This window comes from Thunnus maccoyii, chromosome 8 (genome assembly GCF_910596095.1).
Source record: "Thunnus maccoyii chromosome 8, fThuMac1.1, whole genome shotgun sequence".
Taxonomy (NCBI): Eukaryota; Metazoa; Chordata; class Actinopteri; order Scombriformes; family Scombridae; genus Thunnus; species Thunnus maccoyii.
Window position 1 is genome coordinate 23,697,314 of NC_056540.1, and position 25,903 is coordinate 23,723,216.

Here is a 25,903-nt window from a genome sequence, read left to right on the forward strand (position 1 = left end):
TGGTGAAAATGTACCGTCTATAAATGTATATGTGATCAGTAATCCACAGAGATGTGTGCAGCCTATGCACAGACACATGCTCATGCCTGCTAACTCATAACTTGAGTCATCCTCTTCGTTTGTTCTGCTCTAAGACAAACTGCACAGCACACTGATACATGATGGATGAATAAAAATAGATTAACAAAAATAAAACCCAAACCATCAGACTAAAAATAAAATACATCTTTATTATGGTATTAATTCTTCACTTAAAAAAACACTTTACAGTACACCGTAATGATCTGCAATATATATATGTATATATATATGCACAGGAGCATTTATATAAGACCTAACTGACTCTAACATAAAGAAACATTTGAGTAACAAAAAGGAACATATTCAGTACGACTTGTGCCTGAAAGTGACTGAGAAAATTATAGCAGCAGGTAAATGTCCTTCAGAACTCTAGATACAGTTAAACGTTAGTGTCATATTATATGAAGTGAAACATGAAGGTGTGATAATATTAAACTGCTGGGTACTTATCCTTATGTAACACGTTAACTGGCACAGTCTAAAATTCAAATGTCATTACCAGTGTCATGATAAGTCGTCTGCTTTGATCAGACGACCAGCTGAACAGCAGCTGAGTGTTTCTAACAGTACAGAATGACAGTAAAATGCATATGTTTAGACAATGGAAATAAAAAGACATGTACTGACAGAGCATGTCATGAACCGCAGTCTGCCCTGATATTTGGCTCGATAATACAAATGTACTAGTACAAAAATAGATTTTTAGTTTAAATTTACATTAGCTTCGTCTCTTTATCTACTTTGTTAGTATGGAAAACAGGACAGCTCATGGAGATGATCCCCACTGAAGTAGGCTCTGATGCTTTAAGCAACTCTACGCCGAACTATTGAGACTCAAACAATCACTTCCAGTTGAATGTTCGACCCACCAGCTCAAAGAACTTCTTGTTGGGTTCATGAAAGAACTGGTAGAGTTTTTGCAGGATGGCGGGGGCCACTTGAGGGTGAGCCCTGCCTTTTGAATCGTGTAAACACCGCTCTCGCCCGTGGTCTCTCAAACAGTAGAATCCCTTGGTTTTATTAAAGTAAAAATTTGAAGCATTTATCTGAGGCTCCAGCTTCAAGAACCTCTCAACCTTTTTCATCTCAGGTAAGGGGTCCCTGATCAGTTCATCCCCGTCCACAACGTGGATGCTCTCCAGTGGAAAGTACTGCAGCCAGTTCTGCATGTGCATATAGTACAGGCTGCGATTGAGAGCCTTGTATCCCAGATTGATCTCCCCGTCCTTCACCAGCACAGACTCGATGGGTTGGTAGCACTTGTGTTTCTGGAGACGGTTGTAAAAGACCTGGGTGTAGTCCGAAAGCACCCGCTCAGTGGGGTCTCTGAGGATGAGCAGCAGCTTAATGTCAGGGTTCATCTGATGGATACGTTTGGGGACTTTGCTGGAGGTGAAGTAGGCGGGGGTCTTCTCTACTGTGAGCTGGTCAGGGAGGGCGTAGGGCATCTGGCTGAGATACCAAGGCAAGCCCTTCTGAAAGTGACTCTCCCAGTCAAAGAAGTGCACTTCGTTCTGAGCCGCTGCAACTGCACTGTGCAGACTGAGCATCTCAATCAGTGCCCTGGTCCCACCTTTTCTCACGCCAATAATTAGAATCTGCGGAAGTTGTTGGAGGGTCCCATTGGGATGGCTGGTGGTCCCATTGTCTGCGGGCGATGAGGTGGGAGGTGAGGGCGGCCCCTCGTCAGCCACCGGCCTGGAGGGGATGGGAGGAGACTGCACTGCAAAAAGCAGCAGCCCGAGGAGCAAGGCTGCCATGAGGGAGGTCCTGACCCTGGAGGATTTCAGCCTGGCGAAAGCACCAAAACTGTATCCCACATTGAAAGAGCAGCTGCCTGAGGACAATGGTCCAATTGAAACGCAAAAAAAGATGCCTCTTCTCTGCCAGTAGCAGTGACTGCAAAGGAAGAAAACAGCTGTAATTACAGGATACCTGGTGTGTATTTGGCAGAGAGAAAAACATCTCAGGAAACACTAGATCACACGCCTTCACACATATAAACATGCATGATCATGTATTACAAGCACTGACAGTTTAAGGATTCAAAGTCCACAACTTTGAGGAAGAAATATCTGCACAATATTGTATTTAAATATACATACATTCATACATATATATATATACACACACACACACACATACACACACACACACACACATACTCAGTAATCAATAACTGATTATCAGTGCGGTATTAGTCTACAGTTCAATATACCAGTGTAATTTATTTAACTGTAATGCTACAATATATAAAAATCATTTTTTTTTAAAAAAATTACATTACCTTGAAAATGAATGTTTAATAGCCAATTTTATTAAATAAAATGTGGATGAGCTGAGTTTCAACATATACTCATATCAGAATTATAAATATAACAATAATTAAATGCGATACTGCAAAAATAATAATGCCTAATAAATCCAGATGTTCAAGAGAAAAAGGCAAACAGTGAACCTTAGGTCGGGGATATGTATAGGCTACGGGAACAACAATCACAGCGGTGCATTGAGCGCGGACAGAAACTGGACATTATAACCTATGTGCTCCTTAGGAACCAAGTTTTACGCAGCATTACATATTTTTGTTCCAATCTGACAGTCTCAGTTTGTCTACTTCGCTCCTTTGCGTCCGCACTGACCAAGAAAGATGCACGAGGTGCCGTGAATTTCTTACCTTTTCAACTATAATCCTCCACTCGTCAAAGATTTCATTTCGTGCAGCTTCTGCGGTTTTCAGTTCTCAGCACCGATACTTCCAGACAAACAGCAGGGACGTATGATCCAGTTTCTGTATATTAAATTGTTCCCGAGCGCGCACAAACTCGCCTCCGACCAGAGTGGGCAACTTCACCGGAGCGCCTCTTCTGTCCTGTGTATCAGATCTAGACGGTCGCCCCGATTTTTGAGTGTCAGCTGTTATGTGTACACGCCCACATTACGCCTGCTGGACCACTCCCCCCTCTGACTCATGTTGTTGTAATGTTATGGTATTTGACGCCAGATAACGCTGCTGGTATGCAAGATATGACAGGACGAACTGAAGCAGGTTATCCAGGTGTGGGACTTCGTGGTCACACGTGTAGAAATTTGGTAAAAGCACAAAAAAAGAAAGGAAGAAAGAAAGAAAGTGCAGAACAGAATAAGTCTTGTGGTTGTGTGATAGAGCAGAAAATTGCTCCAATCTTGCAGGGAGTATTTTTGCAGAAATTGCTCTGATTAAAGGCTATTTACCAAGAAGTCCAAAATATTCAAATCAAAAGAGTTTGATTTGCTCCATACAGAAATTTGTAGCCCATAGAGAGCCTTCGCCTTCTTAAGATTCGGCTTGAAAAAGGCTATTCAGTGGCGCCTCCAGGAGTTCTCTGTTCATTCTTTTCCTTTCAGGGGAAATCAATGAAAGAGACAGACCAGTTATTCATCCCTAGCATTCTTCTCCTCCTTTGTCCACAGTGCAACTGCGTCCGTGGGTAGTTGGCGAGTCCGATTTGCACATTCTCACCACCTGTTGAGCTGTTTTTCTTCTTTGGATTTGTTCAGAATCCATCCTATAACAGTTTGGCAACAGCGGGTCCAAAATGTGGCTCCAATCAAAAGTGCAGAGTTACTGATGGTGAATTAAAGCCATTGTTGTATTTCACAATATCCTCTCTGAGTCACCTTTGCATGTAAAGTCATTGCGAGAAAGTTTGAATGAGAGTGAACTCACAGGTTTGATGAGTAAGTGACACATCACCAAAGTTAAATAACCTGACAGTTTGTATCACTTTTGCCCCGGCCTGCACAGATGAGGAAAACCATGAGAAACCTGCTGGGAATGTAGATTTACGCAGATGTGACATGAGCAAGTGAAGCTGCCTCTCTCTCTCTTTTTTTTTTAAAGGTTATTTTCTGGCATTTTTGTCTTTATTGGATAGTGGACAGTGAAGAGGCAGACAGGAAATAAGGGGAGAGAGAGACATGCAACAAAGGTCCCTGGCCAGAATTGAACCAGAGACGTTGCAGTTATGTGGCATGTGCAGTTACCATTCAGCTACCGTTGCGTTGCATTGATTTGAGTTTGTTTTTTAATCAAATCTTTTTCAGCTGTAATTGGATGGTAGAGCACATGTATAACCTGTTTCCCATGCTGATGTTATAACGGGGGAAAGCTTAATGGCTTTGCAGCTGAATATGGATGCATCTGATTTTATCCATGTTTGCGAAAATTTTCTGTTGTGTAGGTTATTTAAGTGAAGGCCATTATACACATTAAAGCAACACTCTACATACACCAGAGAGCTACAAGCGGGAGGTTTGGAACCACAGTAAAAGGTCACGTCTGACCCCACTTCTTAAATATATCCTTCCCTTGGAAAAACATGTGCGATTTTGGTGATTTCAGTAAATAAAGTGTAAGTGCTGATACGGCCAAGAGTTTCCTCACATTGGTTTTTATTTGCAGTTTAATAATCCTGCTGATTCTGCCGCCGTGTCTCCTGGAAGTGTGAATTCAGCGAAGTGGTGGGGCCAGCTCGTAAAATATACAGTAATCCTGCTTTGAGGATCATGTGAAGCATCCAACCACATTAACATGACAATGGTACATATTCACACAACATAAATACCCTCAGTGCCACCTCGGAGCCTTTCCTCAACCTCAACTGTAAATAGTTAAACAGGATGAAATAACAACTACTCATCTGTGCTTGTGAGTATAGTTTGGTGGTGTAGTAGTGTCACAACTCTATTTTTCATTTTTAAAGTTATTAAATATTTCTCTTTAACAGGTTAAAAGAAAGTAACAGACAAATTAAATGTTGTGTTTTATCCAAACAAATCACTTTACATTCAAGACAGACAAATCTTGCAGCGTCGCTACTCGATCGGCATGCTTGAAAAACATTTTCTTTGGGACTAGTGCCAACTGTGTGCAGCATTAAAAGCAGGTTTTATCTGGCTCTGGAAGGCTTAACAGATTTCAAGTGGGTACACAGATTGTTATGGGTAAATATATGATATGAATGTACTGTGCTGGTCATGTCTGTGATCACAATCTGCCTGTGAAATTACAGGGAAATCTAAATATGTGTTCATGTATGTTTTACCTACTCGGAGAATAAATGTTAAACGCCAAGACTGTGCAGAAGATACTCAACACAGCTCTATTGTCTGTTAACGTCATGTAAACTCCTGTAAAAAGTCACCTTTGGAGGGCGAACATATGTTCTCTAACTAAAACAGAACTGTAGTCATATTTAGGTTAAATTTATTGCTGTATAACACGTGGACAGCTTTGTACATTAGATATTTCTGTTGAGGAAAGTATCACCGATTGTCTTTTTCACGGACACTGAGGTAGAGCTTATTCATTTCAATATTCCTGCAGGCTCTATAACTGGTGTAACATTAAACTGTTTTGCACTTTGTATTATTGTTTTTCATCTACTTTCCTCACTAAACCATTCCTATTTCTTATTATTAGCTTTCGATAGAGCACAGCTATGCGTTGCTACCCTCAGGCTACAAGTGGTAATGCTGTTTGACTTTTATTCTCCACATGAATATTCTTATTTTTGAGACAGAAATTAGAATTTCCTGTAATGCTCATTCAGTTTTTTTTATTCTTCTGGAAGGGGAAATATACTCAGTATATCACATTTCTTTGTCATTCAAAACACCTGAGGAGGAACAACTCATATTTTTCCCACTCAATGGCTATTATTTCCTATGCCATAATTTTACAGTTTAATTATATGCACTGTGAATCATCACCTGCCACACACCCACCTGTAGCACACTGTGGGTCACCGAGCTCGTTCTATAGCTTGAGCTATTTAATGAAACACTGTACTTTGTTCAAATGGGCTCACAGTACGGCTCATAACTGCAATTATTCAAGATGGTGATACGAGATGATGGCAAATGATGCAAATGATAATAACGTAGAATGAAGCTGATGATGTATCACTAGCTGTGAGTGTCATAGTAGTCTAAACGGAGAGGGGCGTTATGAAAGCGTCAGAGAAATACAGAGAAACATTGCCAAATTAAATCATTGTCTTTGTTGTGGAGAGTTTTTCAGATGCAAAGCTACAGTTGTGCACTGTAGCTGTAGACTTTTCCTAATGTGACAGACACGTTTAATAACAGGGGGGTTTATATTTGTTTCATGGGAAAAGTTGGCATGTTGAAGCCAGTTTCAGTTCCCAGGTGGTAGCTCCTAGGATTGGCTCAAATACCTGTGCTTGTGGCGTGACGTGCCTGTGGTCTAGAAAAGTATAATGGAAGTTTATCACTGCAATCTGTCAAAGGAATTAAAGAGAAAAGCTCAGCAATCTTAATCCCCTTTGATTGCGAGATCGAGATCATAGAACTGATAGATGAGTTCAAGTTTTAGATTCTTTACATTTTTAAAAAGTTTGCATGTCAAGAAATACATCTATAACTGAAAAGTCCATCTGCTGAAGAAGACCATGTGTTACAGCTGAAAGCTCCTGAAAAAGCCAGTAAGTGGATGATATCGTTTGATATTGTTTTGTCAAACTACCTTTTCAAAAAAGGTCAAGAATGAACTTTTCAACATGTAAGCCAACACAGATGAGAAACCCTAACTGTGCTGTGGCTGAAATCGTAACTGCCACTGAGCTTGCATGTGAACTGATCCGTCTCCATGACAACTCTATCCGCTGATGAAGACTGTGATACGGTTGAAAGCCCCTGCAAAAGCTAGTAACCGGACCTTGAGTTGGGATGGTTTTGTTAGAAGCCTATTAACGTTTGTACTGATTGTCAAAACTGGAATTAAAAAAGATGTTGAGTAGCAGAAATATATGATACGACTTACTAACCTAGATGAGAATTAGCTACTGGAAACCATCATATAAAAAGGTGACTGACAGTTTTGTCCTGTTCTGACTGAATGACTACAACGCTTGCTTGACAGTCATTGGTTTTTATTTCTGCCTCAAATTGGAAAAAAGACATGGCAGCTGCTTAACGGGCTTTCTCTATTATTTTATTTATTTATTTTTAGAATATGAAGATAATATTTTATATAAATTCTATACATTTTCTATCTTTAGTTTTGCAGAATGACCACCGCTCCACCCGGCTAAAACCTTTGTAAGGTGCTGGAAGCATCTATGAGTCCAAACTTTCACTTTATTTTGAGCTTTCAGTCTATCAGACCTTCATCAGGGCACACATGATTCAATATTGAAGATGAAGTGAGAGGGGTAGGGGTAGGGGTGGGCGTGGGGAGAGGTGGTTTGGGCTCGATCGTCATGCCCGGGCATGCTCAGTGACGTTAAACTCGTGAGAAAGCATCAGTGGTGCTACATTGGAAACGAGTATTTCACAATGACTCATCTGGGCTGCCGTATAAACACATGCAGTGGATTGCAGGGTGAAACTAACTTACAGGGAACTGCTGGTTTCTTTGATGACGGGGGAGATTTCCCTGATATGATCTTCATTAATGACTAATAAACAATACAAAGGGTTTATTTTGGCATCTGGTTGACAAGCATTCTAAATAAAGTAAGCATAGCTGTTTCTCTTCACATAAAAGCTTTCTGCACAGTGTTTTTACTTTATTTACTGGATAATACAGTATCCGCATTATTATTTTATCTTGAGGTAAAACATTACCAATTAAACATGATCATGAAACAAATAAGCTTTTTTGTTTGTCGACATTTACGCACAAAGGCAGAGAGAGGAAGCGGTTGTTCTGTAACAGTAAACATCATTATCAGTCAGGAGATGAGCTGCTGTAGATGCTGTATTTTCTGCAGGTTTCCAGTTGTGCAGAACGATGAGGGATTACTATTTATAACCCACAATAAACGCTGAAGGTAAGAGGAATCTCTCTATCGGTAATTACTGCAGAATTTGGCGTCTGTGCCAGGTGCAAATCCTTGGAAATGGCCCTCATTACGGGAAGGCTCGCAGACTGTGGCTAAGAAGTGAGGATAATGACAGTCTGGGATTAACCCTGTTTCCAACTCCCTTTACTCCTCTTCCTCCAAGCCCTCCTTCCACAGCCACCACCAGCCAACCCCTTCTCTCCCATCCCTTCTCTCAGACAATGTGAAAACTTGCCGGAGGGGGTTTTGATCATCCTGTGATGCAGTGCTGTGACAGGCCTCAGACACAGATATTTACTTTCCCACTCAAAGAACCGCAACTCTGAAGATTAGTGGAAAAACTTCTGACACAGCTGCAGTTGAAATATTTTACTACACCGCAACCAGCCGGTACCTCTCTCTCTCTCTCTCTCTCCCCACCTCAAAAGGGAACTGGATGCTTGGATGTGTTTGTATGTGAATGTGAGTGGTGAAATGTTTTTCATCTGCTCTCATTTTCTGCAGGTACTTATGCTGCCCCCCTTCCTCCTCTCAAAGTCAGGCCAGGGTTTACTATGACGTCTGAATCAGCCAGCTTTTTCTATTTAAAAGGAAGTTTTCAAGCATATGAAAAGGGGGATTAGCGTCTATTTCCACTAAATCCACTTGAGTGCATTTTAAAACTCTGCCTGATCACATAAAAAGTAATTCAAATAGCAGGTCTTCCATCTTGGTATTTGGTGATTCTGAAGGCAGCGAAGAAATTTTCTATTTCATATCCAGCTCTGTTTGTTGAGAATTTTATGTGCTCCTTAAAATAAAAATGTATATTTAATGGTGGATGTAAAAATACACTGGGTGACCTGCAAGAATGTGCTGTCAAAAATAAACTAGTTTTAAGATGAGATCCTAGGGAGACACCCTCTGTTAGGTGGAGTGGAGCAGGTGGACACAAATGCAGGAGACTGCAGGGAAAGCAAGAACAAAGAAAAACCTCTGGCAGATGAAGTCAAGACAGAATACAGAACAAAGCAGAGCAACTCAAAACCAAGACTTTAATACAAACTAAACTAATGAAACAACAACAAACAAGTGGCAAGACACAAGGACAGGCTGGGAGCTGATTGGCTGGGGAAGACACGGGGAGCAGGGCAGGGCTATCGAGACTGATGCAGGACAGGTGTGGAGCACAGGATCACAGAAGGGAAACAGAAAACCAAAAAACCCCAGAAAACACAATATAACCATGCAGAAACTGTCCCAGCACTCACATGAACACAACTTAATTAAGTGCACAATGAGCACACAGCAGAATAAACTTAGCAGCATACACTGCTGTTGACAAAAACATGAATAAATCAGCCTGCCAAGCGGAGTGGTCGTCATATTAAGGCTGCATGTAACGACATGAATTGAACTCAAAGACAACTGCAGCTCTGAATAACGTAACTAGTGTTTCAGTTCGCTTTAGTGTTTAGTTCCTACGAGATTCAATGTAGCGAGCAACAGTATCTCAAGTGGCCCTTAAATATAATCTGCAACCTCTTTTATCTGTCCTTCCTCCCACTCAGTCAAGTCTTAAACAGGCAGAAAAGCCTGAGGGCATCTGGTGGACTGGTGGAGAGAAATAGAGCCACACTGGGACAGAACCATAACACCTTCTCTTTTTTTAAAAGACAATATATTAAATATTTTGCTATAAAATTCAGTGATCAACACTCTGGAGAACTGATAATGTCTCTACCAAAATGTTGGGAAGGATAAGTTTAGGGCAGTTGTAAGACACTGGAAAAAAATCACCTTGTGTTTACAGATGTTTCAGTTTACAGTGTAAATACCTGAAAACATGAACTGACCTGTCAGATTGAAACCAGAGCAGATGTTGAACTCTGAGTCAGGTGTTCAGGTAAAAGGTTCCTGTAAAACCAAACTCTGTGAAAAAATGTGGAACACATCAACACTATGTGATTATGGAATTTAAATGCTTTTTTTTATTTTTAGCTTTATTTACATACGTTAGTTCCACTAAGAAGATCAAAAGACTCGACCAAGAGCAGCCACAGCACAATTAGTTACTGTCTGAAAAACAAAAAAAAACAACAGCATGTAGGAATTAATGCACACACAAGCTGGCTCCTTTCAAAATTTAACAGGCACCATACTGAGCATTTTCATTTACTGCACTTAATTTGTCTAATACTAAGAGAAAAACCCCTCTGTTTAAAGGTAATCAGGTTAACACCCTCTATTCAGTGGGGTAAAACATGGCATGAGGTTCAGTTCTTATCGAGTCCATGCAGCTGTCGTACTTTAATGCACAGGAAAAGTCTTCCACATGCAGTACCAACACAGAGTGAGAAGGTTTTATCCAGAGTCTTTCTCTCTTTCTGTTGTATTCATTTGTTATTGTGTGCTACTACTGCTACTTTTATGGTGAAATATTTTATGAAACTTGAAAGAGCATGTGTCTAAAATAAGTCAAGTTTATTTGTATAGCACCTTTCAACAACAAGGCAATTCAAACCGTTTTATATAAAACATGAAAAGCATTAAGACAAGATGCAAAAGTTAAATGTGGAATAAAAAAACAAGCTAAAATAGAATAAGACATATAAAACAGGAGAGTAAAAGTTACAGAGCCGCTACAGCGCAGTCCAAGATGTTAATCCAAAGCCCCAAATTTGATTTACTACAAGGCAGCAGCAGTAGAACAAAAAAGTTGTGGAGTTAAAAGTGTTAGAATTCACACATAATTTAATTTAATTCCAGCCTTGTGTTTATTTTGATATCTACAGTACATTTGTGAAAAACTATGTAAAAGTTTTGATGTAAACTATGAAAGTCATAACTTCAACTTTCATCAGGGGGCCAAATATTTTTGCTGGAGGGCCAGTTTTGGCACATTTGCCTACCACTGTGCCAGGCTATATTACCTGATGCACTGTGTCAAAATAGTTAAAAGACTTCAATCATTTAGTATTCCAGTATTAGTAGTAGTATAATATTCCTATAATAGCACCATAGGCACAGATTTGGAAAAAATGGAATATAATATGCATAAATATGTTTTAATTGGTGTATAATCACCTGGAAATAAGCACTTTATAACTACGGAGGGAGCGGGTCCTCTTTCACTGAGCCCACCATGTTCCAGTAGCCCAGGACGGACAAACCAAACACTGACTCTAGCGAGGGCCTTGCGCGTTTTTAGCGAGTTTCGCGGCCACCGTAGGATTTCCTCCATGTTTGGAAGGGAATGGAGGGGGGAGGGGTATTCATCTGGTTGCAATCTTCAACCTCACCGCTAGATGCCACTAAATCCTTCACACTGGCCAACTGTCGGTTACTAGGGCGCCTTAAGATGGTGTATTTAAATTGATGATGGCCTGCTCACTTTTCTTCTCACAGTTTAGTTAATCAAGCTCACCTGATTATTATCCGACCATTTTGCTTCTGGACAACTTTATAGAGGAAACAATCGTGTTTTTGTCGCGCTCATCACTGCTGCTACCTGTATTCATACACTCCTCTCGACGGCCGTTAGCTAGTTTCACTAACTGGCCTCAAACTGCGCAGTTTCAACCGGAAGTGGAGTTTACCTGTCCTGTCTTGCCGCTAGCAGCTTGTGACCACACCGACTCATCACCATCAGCCAGATACATCTCAGATGACCATAGCTTCACTTCACACAGGTAATAAAACTTTGCTGCTTGTGTTAACATCAGTGTCTCCACTTGCTCTGTTTACTAGCTAGCTGAGTGTCTGTTTGTCAACATGGCTGCCATGCTGACGCTGACTTTAATAGTTTTGACACAAACCTGCTGCTGGTCCATATTTTGGTTGTTGGCTGTTAATTCCTGCTCATCTGCTGCTAATATCAAGCTGTGTTCATTATTTGCTTTTGTTTGAACTATGAATTGATGTCTTGTGGTGGCTGCGTGAACTAATTTTGTCTTGGTTGTTGTTTGCCAGGTGTGTAATTATGCTTATATGCTGTTGATTTACATTGTGCTGAAATATGAATACTCATGCCTGAGTGGTATTTTATGGCTTTGTGTTTGCTGCTTATATTCTCTGGAGCTGCTGCATTGCCCTTGGAGCTTTCCTTTGGCTTTATTAATGTAAACTCAGGATTCTAGTAGATTGTACTGTCACACTGTACACTGTAAAAACTTAAATTCTTGTTATTTTCAAGGTGTCCAACTATATGTAGCTAAGAAAAAAAACAAGTCAGTCTCTTGCTTCAACAAAAACATAAAAACTTAAGCTACATGTGACTCATGACAAAGTGTGAACGTTCTGTTAACTTGGGTTCTTCAGTTGTGGAAACATTTCAGGTATTATAAAATGCACATATTGACTGATTGTCCAACTGAGCGTTCACTTAACTCATTAAATTTGCTTAGAAAATTCACTTATTTGCACACTTCCCAGCCAGCACGCATTATATATTGGGTCAAAATTCCCTTAAGTCTTCTTTTTATTACTTTGGGAAAAGTTATGGTGATTATTATGTAACATTTTCAAAAAAAAATTGCAAAGATGATGAAGATAAGTGTCCTCTTCAACCACACACTATTTCATTGTAGCATATTTCTGACTCATGTTTAGGTGTGGCTGTCAGCAGCAGTAGATCACAAGCTGAAGCATCAACTGAAGATGCTTTAGTGGTGAAAAATAAATCGTCTAACAACTCTTGACAATTGACTGCAGTTTTCTTGAGTGAAAACTTCAGTGAATCTAAGCAAATAAAGGTTTTTTTTTTTTTTTTTTTTTTAACATGTATGAAGAGTTTTGTATGATTTGATACCTAACAGTGGAGCACAGTTTGCTTCATTTTATTTGTGGGTTTGTACACATTTAACATACTGTGAAACATATTCTTATTGATCGTAATATTTATTTAAGCCATACAACCCAGCCCTAGTTAACTAGGAAGTTAACACGGACTTAATCACACATAGGATAAGTAGTCGCATTCATCTTTGTTCATATGCATCATATCCATCTAAACATTAGAAAAATGTTCTCTACAAAAGTTGAATAGGTTAATGTGACAGCTTTCTTTACTATTCTTCATATTATAATTATGTTTAAACATTTAACCTTAACATTTCATTAAAAAAAAATGCTGCCTGTGAATTTTTCAAATGTGTTCATAGTTTACAGCCATCTGCTGCATAGCTGACATGTCTTTGCCTGCTGCTGCATATCAGGTGGATTTCTGTGTTTGAATAAGTGATTGACTGAAGTTAAATTTTCTGTCGTTTGAATGTTGAATTTCTGTCATTGCCAGTGAACAACACATCAATGAATCTATTCATCCATCCATCCATCCATCCTTATATTCTTGAATATTATTTCTTCTAACGAAGCCATTATTGGTGAAATCACTCAGGTATGTGTGGTAGCACAGTTGCCAAGTAATGTGCTGACAACAGACTGGTGTTGACCTGTATTGCTCGCTGTCTTTGCTGTAACCTCTGCACTCTATTGCAATTGCAGCAATTTGTTTTGGAGTCCTGAGTAAGCTCACTTTGTAGAAACTGCCAAGGTGGGAGGTTCAGTTCACAGTGATGTGGGGAACTCTGGAGACGTGTTTAAAGTTGGACATGCAGGGAGAACAACATGGAACCTTGAAGTGGCAGAAGTAATTTTTTATAAAAAAGGCCACCCAGTTACTGTTTGCATAACAGCAGTGATAAAGCTTGTAGCTAGCAGCGTCAACACAAACAATATGTTCCGATGTCGTGCTTTGACTCAGACTCCACTTCCCTGGGAGCTCGCTGTCAGTTTCAAAAGCTCCAGCTTGTATGAAACAAAAAGCTGTTTCAGTGCATAAAAGCGGCGTTGCAGTCTGTGCAAAGATGAATTATGGCCTTGGATTGTCAAACATATGTCAGTATGGCATTTTGATTGAAAACTGAAAAGGAGTTTGTGAACAGCTGAAGGTGAAGCTCCTGTAAATGGTTTATTTCTCGACATGTGTTGTCATTTGATGTGATATGCAGGCTGTAGGTGGGTTCAAATTTTGGAGATAAGTGAAAATCTCACCGCCAGTATCTTAAAAATTAGTGCGATAATAATCTGGTTGCAAGATAGAGGAATATTCTGTACGGTTTGGATGATGTATAAAAACCCGCACAGGTTGAGTTCTTCCTCAAGCATCCGTCATGCCTGTTTCAAAGAGCCCTACTGTACACCTTGAGAGGACAGGGCAGGAAGAGCGAGTTAAATTGGCCAAATCTTTGAGCAAATAGGGTGGCCACACAGGGCAGCTGTTAGGAGTCCAGGGAGGCCACTTATAAAGGCCAGCTGTCATACAGAGGTGTGCTGAGAAGAGAGAGAAAATCAATGGCCATAATTGCTCAATAACAGTCCAACCATGGAGGTGTGGGGAGCGGGGGCACGGGTCACAGCAGACACAGTGACATGCATTTGCTCACAGTGTGCACTTTGCATTTTTTTTTTTTTTTTTTCTACATTGCAAGTCAACTACGACACAACCAGCAGCTATACTGAAAACCAGCTGAAAAAATCTGCTTTCCTTTTGCATTAAGTTAAAAGTTACTTTTACTTTGTTTCCACAGCTTGTGTTAATTTTTCACAGCCGTCTGTGCCACCAGTCACCCTGATTTACTTAGGAGCCAGAAAAACTGGTATCCTAGCAACAGAAGCAGATATCCGTACTTTGTTTGTTCTGTCACACAATGTGTATGTGTGTTACGTATATGGTGTGTGTGTGTGTGTGTGCTCAGTGCATGCATGAGGGTGTGCATACATGAGAGTGTTTGCATGTGTGTAAGCTTCTCTATAGAAACTAGCAGTTAAAATGCAAACCGACACCTCACTACTGCCTGTAATGGCTCTGGATTTATCGGCATCTGTGTGAAAGCTGTTTACATAGTGCCCTCCACTGTTACCAATCGCCATGATAATGCTGTCAGACAAGGCTTAGTGAGCCCATTCCTCTGTCTCACCTCACTTGGTAATGTTTACACACCAACTTTAAAGCGGGCCCCACAGTACTGCACGCCCATTCTGATCCAATCCTACAACAAACCTGACCTCAGTGAGGTCACTGGTGGAAGGATGCCGGCTGACCCTTTTTTTTTTTATAGAGAATTTCAACATTCCCACTGTGGATGATTTAAATCCATAGAATAAAATTTCCAAATCTAATTTCCAACAACTGGATCTAATAAAGTGTAAAAGAATGGATGGAAGGCATCCAGCAGTCCCTGTGAGAGGTGCGGTTTGCTTTGCATTGGATCTAATTGAATTACTGATCTATTCCTCGGAACCTCTTAAGATTTCAAAGCGCTGTCATGTTTTACATAAGCTTGCTTTAGTCATGATATATTGTGTTAATAGGAGAGTTTATAAATAGCTATAGCTTTGATGCTTTTTGGACAAGATTTTGAAGAAAGACATTTGAAAAGAAACCTCATAAGACCTATAAGAAACCTTGTCGTGGTTACTGTGTTTAACACAGGCACGAATGACCCAATACAAGATACAGAATGTTTCAGATGACAGTAATATGCAAGCTTCAGGCATAGAATGATTTTGCAGAACTATGAACAATAAAGCATCTGTAAAAAGTATCTGTAGATTAATCACAAGCATATAAATTCATTCAGCTAGTAGTCATGGGTTATCCTAACCACAGAAACAGTTCATGAGAAAACTGTAAGAAGTGACACCAGAATCAAGCATCCACAGGACTCACCACAAAAATAACATTTGTTGTTTTGTTAAAAGTCCCCTTCCAGTAATAAATGTGTTTTTCTGTTACTTCTTTCTGTTTGAGTTTGACTGTGCAGAATGATGTATGTGCAGAGTTTGACACAAGAAGGCTGTTTTTATATTCATCTACTGAAAGTGGAAAGTTTCTCTGTGCTCACCGAAAATTTGAGTTTAACGCACGTAACTACGAGCATGATTTGTGACATCACAACTAGTTTGGAACCAGTCATGGTCCAGTATACAATTCCAAACTTGAAGTCTCCAGTTCACATATGCTGGAAATAGACTCATTTCAGTGAAGTACTGTAGGAGACAGCTTGTGTCCAGCAGTTAAACTTTTGAAATGAACTGTATTTGCATATTCATAGAGTCTGGATTTTTAATGCGGTAGACAGAGAAGATGCCTTTTTTCAGGATTTTTAATATGGTAACTGAACTTTTTTGTAGAAAAACATGTCAGACACAATTTATTATTCCAAGCAGAGGATTTTTATGTTCTTAACAGGAGTCTGGAGGGGATCTTAAGAGTCACAATTCCCATATAAAAAGAAGTTGTTTTAGGTATCTTGTCTGTCAGGAACAAAGGCAGCGATGTTGTTAAAGAGCCACAAATCCTGATAGAGACGATGCTGGTTTGGTTGGTTGGATGGGTCAAAAAATTTCACAGGAGATTGTCGAAACATTGGTTTCTCTTAACCATGACAATGAAGGCTCTCCTAACCTTAACCATGTTGTTATTTTAACCCAAAATGTTGTTTTTGTGCCTAAACATAACCAAACCTTAATTGTCACATCATAAAGTGCTTTTATGTTTTTTTTAACTGTGATTAGTAACGGTTTTGGAGGACACTGACAAATGATGTCGTCCTGCTGATCGAGGTGGCAGATCAGGAAATGCTTTTATGTATTGTTCTGGAGTGTATTTATGAACAGGGTACTGATTTGTGGCAGAGGTGTAAAAATAGAAACCTTCTGTTTTGTAAATAGCAACCATGGGTCCCCAAATCCTGAAGGACAGCTGTGCAGCTATGATTCCAACCTCCAGATTTATCTGCAGTGACCAATGACTTTTGGTGAGAAACCAGCACAACACAAGTCACACTCAGATATGTAGATGAAAGTCTCCCCAGTTCTCAAACTGAGCAGTATTCCTCTTTTTAAAGATGATTTTCAGATAAAGATGTTAGCACAGCTGGAAAACAGCCAGCAGGCATCTCTATTCACATGGACCAATCATCTCTTTCTATTTTCAGTGCCACCCTACTCCAACTCCCTGTCCCCAGCACCAAGTTTGTCCTTATAATTGAAACAGTGTGAAAAAATGTGATTTCTGATAAGGGTAATCTTCACAGTGATTAAGCTCCTATAATCTCACAGATAGAGAGGATCACATGTTTGATGCCTGAGATAACGGGCTGGTTGCAGGAGCCCATGTTTTTTTTTTTTTTTGTGCTTCCCTGAAAAACTTGCACATACACACACACACACACACACATACAAACATTCATGGTTATCACACTTAAAATGTAGCAGGGCATACCTAGTAGGATTGCTAACATCTGTTCTTGTTAAATTGCAAAGAAGTTTTATTGATCTGGTGCTGGGGCCACATTCCTTGGCAATTTACTGCTGCGAGAGGAAAAAGCAGAGGGTGTGGGCTTTTAAAGAGGATCACTAGTTCAGGTAGTTAATGCCCATGGTCTCTTTTTTCCCCCCCTTAAATCTACCAGGAGGGGTATGCGAAGGGAATTCAAATGAAAACGGACTCCTCTGCCTCCTCTATAGTCCAGTCAGCAAGGTCTGGGAGCTTTGTGTGATTTAAGGAGGATTGTGCAAGGGCCAAATTGGCTGCAGATGGGTAGGGAGCCTGTAGCTTCATAACCTCACAGCTTATATGTACGGATTATCTGAGGTAAGAGCGCCATAAATTACACATGGGAGCTTTCTTATACTCTGACCTGGCAACCCCAACCTGGCTGGTGTAATGGGATAGCTTGGGGAGCTAGTGGTTTCAATTAAGGAATGCTGGCCCGGTGATATCATTCTTCTACCACAGGGCTCATGCCTGACTCCTAAACAGGACCAATGCATATGAAATAGCTCCTTCATTCTAGTTAAGCGTCTGGTTGATGAGGATTTGGCTTCTCATTCCTGTATTGATTTTGTGTCCCTAACATCCTTCAGGGGATGAGATTGGCAAAAAAAGTGCTTGGAGCAGCATTTCACCTCCTGCCTCTTCACTCATGTGTACATTATTTGCATAAAAACTTGCATAATGTATAAAAATCAATCAAATTTTAAAGGCTATAGCTGAAAATTCTCCTTTTTTTTGTTAAAGGAAATGTAATCTACGTTGATATTGCAGTTATTGTACATATCTTTCAAAATAGTACCCCATCATTTTGTAAACAGCTGAAATAGAAACGATGTTCAGGCTTCTGGCTTGTGGTTGGCTGTTTCCGGTTGCAGTAGTTGAGTGACATTTGAGGGCTGGTGTTGTTAGCAGAAGTGCTATCAACTGTTTTGATGTCCTACTGACTAGAGCACATCCTAGTCCTGTATGGACGTCTGCTCCTTTATATTACATTCACCTGTTTGGAGGACCCACCGGCTGTTAAGAGTATATTCCACTCATTAAGTAGAAGCTAACAAGCCACCATTCAGACAGTGGAAACCTGATTCCCACTAGTCGTTACTTTTCGTTCATGTTATTTCAATGCTTGTTGAACATTATAGAAAGCCCAGGGCAGCTAGCATTAGCTATCTCTCTTTTCTGGATACAGATGTGGTGACAAATGACCAGACTGTCAAAACTCACAGTAACGGGTAGCATTGTACCTTCAGCACTCCACATGTTACCCTTTGATTCCAATTATGACATTGAGTACTACAGAAAGTGCTCACATCTCAGATGGGACAAAGGCTAATAACGTTTCCACCCAGTCGGTTAACTGTCTATGTGTCAGTTGGAATTGAAGTGATATTTCTATTTCTGCACCGATTAAATTACAGCACCAACATTATCAGTCGGAACCAAAGGTTCACACTCCCTTTTGAACACTGCAGAAAAAATTAATTAAATTTAAATTCCCTCTTTTTGATTAGGCTACAATCTTGACCAAGTTGTACTGATTTCAAAAATAATGGCAAAAATTAATTTTAATATCAGTTCTACTTAAAAAAACAAAATGCTTTACTTGAGTATAAGATAAATGTTCATGGTATTGGTGAATCCTGTTACTTATAGTCCCACCCAAGATAAAGACTAATGTGGAGCAACATGGGCCTCATTTTGATGAACAGAGAATCTTATCAGGGAGTGGAGGAGGCGTGCGAGGCAGCCTACGTTCCTAGTGTGAACTGGACGCTTGCAATAAATCATAGGACCCTCTCACCTAGTTTAGGGTTCAAACATGCCAGGAAACAGTTGTTTCCTTAAATTCTCCTCCGATCTAATGCAGAGAGAACAAGCTTTCACCGGCTGCCAGCAGCCACACTTCAGAACACAGCAGTTTTATTGCAAAGATTTAGTCAAAAAGAAAATATTTGCAGGAACGTGATGAAAAGGTTACTGTCAGAGGTTGACAAGCAGGCGAGAGAAAATAGTAGATTTCAAAGCTCTGATCAAACTTTTCACAGGTTATTGCAGTTTTTATAGCGATGTTTGCTGAATTGAATTTTCTCAAGGTTGATTCAAAGCAACTTGTTTGCCTCTTTAGACAACATTTTTTCAAGTACTTGGATAACTTTAATTCACATCTCTGCTGAAAAGCATGTGATGAATTGGCAGAAATGCCTTACTTATTCACTAAATGTCTGCAAACACAATTCAGATGGAAGGAAAAAAAGGATTCAATTGGTTATGAGACACGACACAATCTAAACAGAAAAGAGTATTACGAAAGAAAATACAGAGGAGTACTGTATAATCTCAAGTGTAAATGTTTCCTGTAAGATCAAGGAGTTAGGTTGAAATCGTATCATTTACAGAAATTGCTACCACTGCCAAGATGTGATTGCTCTGAGCAAACATGTCAGATCAAACACTCATGGTCAGAGATGTGAAGTCTTAATGCAGCAGAATAACAACTCAGAGCATCATCTCCTCCTCACATAGCCAAGGTCACCTGTCTCATTATGAAAGGAAACCTCCAACATTCATTCAGCGTGACATTGTGTTTATGTTAGCCAGTTTCTGTTTAGGCGTGAAGGCGTTCTTCGTTTCATTTTGCCATAACTAATCAGAGCGAGGTATTCATCCCGTCTGCATCATTTTCAGATGACAGGGAAGCTGTGACGGTGTTGCTAGTTGCAATTAGTCCAGTTGTTTTTATGATGATTAAAGAAATATGCAGATTTAAGAGTTACTGTTTTCTCGACACAACCTGTGCAGATATGTCGGTCTCAGCTATGCTTGTTGCCATTTTTACAATAATTTTCTGTCTCTATTTTTCATGGATTAAGCTCTGCAGGTAGCTATGTCGGAAGATGATGTTCCCATTTGTAATCCTGCCTAAGAAAGTTCTGACTGGTTGGCTCAGCAGTCAATGAGCACAAAAGACCTATTTGGATCTCTGAAAATATCGGAGATGTGAAGCAGAACCAGGCTAGACTTACAGGGTATTATGTGTTTAGCTTAGAACAAAGGCTAGAAGGGGCAAAAAGTTTACCTTGCTCCAAAAGCACCAATCAAGTCCTGGCTTCAGACACCTGAATATGCTGGTTGAGTATTTGTATAGGAACCGGAATAATGTGGCATGTAAACGCTTTTCTGATCACTGCCTACCATGTGAACATGTGTGTCCTCAATTCAAGTTATGTAGTAATTAGTCAAATGAAATGAAATGAAAGTGAATCGAAGGCTCATGATGTGTAAGATAAACTGTATTGTTGTTCACATCTTCATTTACTGGTGATTAGGGCAGCTATTATCAATTAATCTTCTGATTATTTTCTCGATAAATCGATTAACCCTTTTGTCTGCAAAATTTAAGACAATGAGAAAAATGTCCATTATAATTTATTAGAGTCCAAGGTGATGTCTTGTTTTGTTCAATCAGCGGTCCAAAATTCAAAAAATTCAATTTACTTTCATACATGACACAGAAAAGCTTCAAATCCTCTGATTTGAGAAGCTGCAACAAGCAAATATTTGGCATTTCTACATAAAAAAAATACAAAAGCAAACATTTGATTATTAAAATAGTTGCAGTTTAATGTTCTATTAATCAACTAGGGATGAAACGGTTACCTGTTTCACGATAAACCTTGGTAAAACTCCTGATGGTTAGTATTACTTTCAAATTTTAATTATCATTAAAACCATGTTTGATTACTGACTCGAGCTTAATACTGTCCAGCATCAACCAAAGTTAGCAACAGTCTCCCAGACGCAGACATACAGGCACAGCATGCAAAGTGGGTTTGTTTTGCTTCAGTGAAAACATGGCGGAAGGCATTTTTCAGACTTCTAAGAGGAATAATTGACTAATTCAAGGCCAATTCATGCTTTCCGCGTTCTGCATCCATGGACAGTTGTGGTCTTGTGGACCCACATGCGGTTCCATTCATACTTTTTCTGGAAGTCTGCAAACACAAATGTGTTCCAGATGTGCTCACTAGTAATCAGGGCTGCAATGTGATAACTTTCCAGTTGTGAAATCCACTCTGGGTATTACAAACCACTGTTTTGTGTTTTTCTGATCAGCCTTTAAATGCAATGATCTGTTACTCCAACCGTACTTGCTGGATTGGCACAACATGCCCACACCAGCACAGCCACGTATTCTTTTACAAAGAGCTGTTTTCAGTCTGAATGCAGCTGAGGAGTTCCTGTTTGTTGCTGAACAACAAGAAGAAGTCGAAGAAAGAAAAGCGATAGCTTAATGAGAACAGGAATACATTACATACATACAATAGACGAGACAGACATTCCTGTTTGCTGCAGTGCAGAGTGCAGTTACCTCTCATGGCCACATGGTGCCATCTTTGATGTTAATGCACATTTGATATGGTTTCCATATGTTTACATGTGGTATTAGCTATGTTATTATTTTAATGTTTATACAAACAAAAATGCATAGTGCTGCTAATTTTATTTGTGGTTTTCAATATAAAACTTGTGTGTGTATCGTACTTTTTAATCATTTTCAGCACATTTTAACAATACCGCGATAATACTGATAACTGTGATCATTTTGGTCACTATAATCATGGTATGAAATTTTGTTCTGTTTCGTCTCGATAATCAACTAATCGATTAATGAACTAATCTTTCCAGCTCTACCGTTGATCAGAAATAGAAGCCAAATCCATCAATGCAGCAGTGTCCAGGCAGACCGAGCCCAAAGTGGGTTCTTCCTCAACTGTTGAGTTTATTCAGCAAGGACACACCTGCATGGAAACAGTTGGGGACCTTGGATAATGTTGCCACTCCTCACTCTATGTAAACATATCCTGAGTGAGATTGAATGCAGGATGAAACTGAATACCTGGATACTCGTATGCTTTTAAATATACATGTGAGGAAATAGTGATTGCTTATGTGTTTTACTGTAACAGTAATCACCAGTCAGCCCTCTTGGGATGTCTGTCTCTGCATGGCTCATAGCTGAGACATTGTGATGCAATACCGCATAATATGCGTTCATGGTATTTGTGGTTGTGACATTTGACTGCTGGAACAACAGCCTACGACAGTATGTGATGTCTCATTAATGACAAACAAGGGTGTCATGTAACTTTAGGTTTGATTTATGTCACATTCTTTTCCCTGGAGAATGAGTGCTGTGAACTCCAGTGTTAGTGATTACTGCACTGCAGAGGAATGCACTGACATGCCCTCAACCTCTACATGTCCACAGTCGGTAAATGAAAAGAAAACAAAGCTGCAAAAGTCTGTCTCCTCGCAGACCAGTGGTGGTAATGGTTACGTTCTTGTTTCACTGATGTATAAAAAAGCTTAAAGCTGTAGTGCGGGACTTTTGTCTCCCCTTCTGGCAGTGAGAGTAGTTACAAAAACACTGTTGACACATGCTTCTGTCATAGGCTACTCTGTTGCTACTCTTTTGGCTGCAAAACGGTGGATAAATTGTTTTTAGTGTCACACAACTCCCACGAAATGACTCATTTCACCATCAGAATTTAATCCATTCGGTCTGATAACATTTGGAAAGTCCAGAAGAGCCACACGATTAAATTATTTTATCCCTATTGAAGTTAGCAGAGAGCTAACCAGAAGTTAGCACACACCCTGCCGATAGAGCATGTGCAGTATGCAGTCATCCGACCAGCGTGGGAATGTCAAACCCGACACCAGATTAAAATCTCCGGTATGTTGTGACATACAGAGAGATTTACCTGGCGGTGATCAGCTTAATCAGCATTGTGTGAACTCGTTTGGCAAGAGATTGAATTTAACGGATGCTCATTTCTATGTAAAAGTTCGGCTGTGCAGGTTTAAATCACAGTTGACCTTTATGTCTGGCTGAAGAAACTGCTTAATCCCTCGCAGTGAGTACACATAAATTGTTGCTGGTGGGATTCCAATCAAGACCAAAATTTTGATTAGCACAACCTACAGTAAACAGGATAAATGGTGATTTCAGATTTTAACAGTCTGAACAAGCAGCTGCCAAAATAACCTGTGGTAATCGTGTTTATTTTAACAAAACAACTACCCGTGGGCTGTGACATTGCATGTGATTTGTTTCAGTAAAAGTGATTGAGCTTTAGAAATAGAAGGTCAGTTTGTGTTGGGTGATCATTTAAATCTATGGAAACCAAACACGCTCTACAAAACTAAATGACATGCCAGCCAATTGCAATCAATGTCGAGAAAGTAATCAGTGCTTGATTAGATGTAATGCTCCCCATATTGATTCCCCTCTGCACCAGGAGGCCGCATCAAGTGCTCTGAATGAGAAGTGTTCGATTACCCGGTGAGGTTAAACACAGACTGTTACCACAGAGTGAATTGCCTTGGACAACAAGAATGACAGGCAGGATTGAGATAACTGCCTGTGATCCTGTGGCTGAATCAACGTTTACCCTCTTCTGCCAACACCTCGCTGATGTATCTGTCGGAAACACTGTCAGGTTTTTTTTTTTTTTCTTATTTTATTTTCCGTGTCAAAATTGATTATTTTCTCTCAAGTGCCTTGCAGACAACTTTTTCTCAAATCTCCCTTGCACTCTCTGATTTGACAGAACACTGTAGTCTGGCCAAGAAAAAAATAAATATTGCTGTTAAATTGTAATGATTTGTATGATTTACAGACAATATTTTGCTGCAACTCAGGGATTTATTTTTTATCTTTTGTATTTTCAGGAAACTTGCTGTCATACTGGCAGGTGTGAGGAAAAATTCAGTTCAACATGACAGCTTTGAGGCTAACAGCCTCTCACATGATAATATTTATCACACTGTTGATCCCATGGTTCACAAGCAAGTTTCTTTCACTTCTTTGAAAGTTAACAAGTTGCTTATTTCAGTCTTAAAATCACATCTTTATTAACAAGTGACAGAATCTGTGAATGCAGGGTGAGACCATTTCACTCTTTTTATCCAATGAGAATTGGAAAAATTGAGTTAAAATGACAGAATATTGTCACTTTGGGAGAAATCTGACATCAAATTTCACCCAATTGCCAGTTTAATTTGATTTAACATAAATACATGTAATGACTTGTTCAGAAATATAAATATTTTGTGGTGTAAAATCACTTAATTATTGCTCAGATGCAATAATGCAGCAGCTTTATGACATTACAACAAACCATAGCAAGAGCAACTTTAGGCTGAAGATGATCATGACAGTGTAATCTCATAGAATATGTTGCCACTGCATGTGACCATTGGCGGCCTTAGCTATGTTTCATCCATTTCAATAGAAACGGGCCCCGTCCTCCCAAAGGGCCCCCGATTGACATGCAAGAATTAAATAATTTAGGAGCTTTTTTCTTAAATATATATTGTGGCGAGCTGTGGTTATTCCATTCAAAGATGACACACTGGACACCGCTTCAAAGCTGACAGCCAGCTTTAATTGCTGTTAGAACCAGTGAGTAATTCAACATTCATTATGCTGCTTCAGGTCCGGGTCCCTGTCCAGTAGAGTGCTGGTGGTCGCTCTCATGCACTGCAGTCAGCGAGTTATTCTGCTTTCACATCACTGAAAACGGGTTTGTTTCATCCTCCACACGGCTTCATATCCCAACGGGAACGTTTTAGAAGCAGAGCGTTCTGACTGCGGTCAAGCCAGCTGCTACTACGGTAATTACGGTAGCCTCAAGGCAAAGCTGAATTTGTTAATTACTGCGGTAGCAGCGCAACGGAACTGCCCAATTTTGTTGACTTGCTCAGATTTTGCTGATTTGGTCATTTCCCCTGATTTTTGTACTTCTACTATGGTTAGTTAGGCTACATAGTTAAATGGTTTCTTTATTTGTCTGTTTTAATTTTGTTTATTGTAGATATACAATCGTGACTCTGCACACTGTGATTTATTTTAAAAATTGACCGGATGCTCTATACTGTTCCTGTGTCTGACATCCTGCCCAGCTTGATCAAGCTATTTAGGTCTTGAAACGGGCCCCCAGATGCTTAAGGCCGTCACTGCATGTGACAGTGACCCAATTTGATTTTTGTTTGCTGTGTGTGTGTGTTACATAAATCTGATGTGCAAGGAATCTGATCTTCTCTCATTTTGGCGATAGATGAATTCAACTGTGTTTAACACTGTAATATATATAAATGCTTCTTCCAAGAAAACGGCCCAGAAGATCCTGTAGTACCAGTTATGTGTTGTAATGTAGTCATCACATGCTAATCAAGGTTACAATCTATATAAACTTTAACTTTTCAAAGGAATTTAGTTCAGTTTTAACAGATGACAAGATTTCTTTTTTGGGCTGTGCTGTTATCAGTTGCTCCAAATTCAAATATGGAAAAAATGGAAAGTAAAAACCACAAGCCTCTGCTCCATAAAACTGATTTTACGTACTAAAGACCGACTGATCTGCTTACATGGGGCCGATGGTGAGTCTGATCTCTTACTTACTGGGTACTAGTTACATTTCATGGCCAAAATTGCACTCTTACAGTTTTATTACAATTATTACAATGCAATAATTCGTATAGTCGGATTTTAAAGCATAAGCTAGCAAGTAATTCCTGTTGGGTTTAATTAGCTAGCAGCTCCCCACAGCACTATCACATCCCAACTGTTGAGGTTGGACTTAAG

General features: G+C 39.7%; 1 protein-coding gene and 2 long non-coding RNA genes across 11 annotated transcripts in view; 1 reads left to right on the forward strand and 2 right to left on the reverse strand.

Annotated features, from left to right (window-relative positions):
- Window positions 1-244: 244 nt before the first annotated feature.
- Window positions 245-2,995, reverse strand: hs3st1 (heparan sulfate (glucosamine) 3-O-sulfotransferase 1). Its single transcript, XM_042418973.1, has 2 exons — window positions 2,759-2,995; window positions 245-1,980 (listed from the first exon to the last, which is right to left on the reverse strand). Exon 2 carries the CDS (start codon window positions 1,839-1,841, stop codon window positions 924-926), a length of 918 nt encoding a protein of 305 aa, XP_042274907.1. The 5' UTR covers window positions 1,842-1,980; window positions 2,759-2,995; the 3' UTR covers window positions 245-923.
- Window positions 2,996-9,029: 6,034 nt separating this feature from the next.
- Window positions 9,030-11,064, reverse strand: LOC121901578. The gene is made up of 3 exons (XR_006097328.1): window positions 10,998-11,064; window positions 9,926-9,989; window positions 9,030-9,827 (listed from the first exon to the last, which is right to left on the reverse strand). It is a non-coding gene; the product is annotated as an uncharacterized LOC121901578 (long non-coding RNA).
- Window positions 11,065-11,154: 90 nt separating this feature from the next.
- The window catches only part of LOC121901576, a 214,293-nt gene continuing 199,544 nt past the window's right edge, over window positions 11,155-25,903 (forward strand). For 5 of the 9 annotated variants that reach the window (XR_006097319.1, XR_006097320.1, XR_006097323.1 and 2 more), the window contains exon 1: window positions 11,159-11,602. This is a non-coding gene — a long non-coding RNA (uncharacterized LOC121901576). Of the gene's footprint in view, window positions 11,603-16,646; window positions 16,733-25,903 lie in introns of all 9 variants that reach the window. The other 4 variants (XR_006097326.1, XR_006097327.1, XR_006097325.1 and 1 more) reach the window with 3 other exon arrangements.

Excerpts from the sequence above, each read along its gene's own strand:
- hs3st1 (XM_042418973.1), bottom strand. The coding sequence starts at position 1,841 with ATGGCAGCCTTGCTCCTCGGGCTGCTGCTTTTTGCAGTGCAGTCTCCT.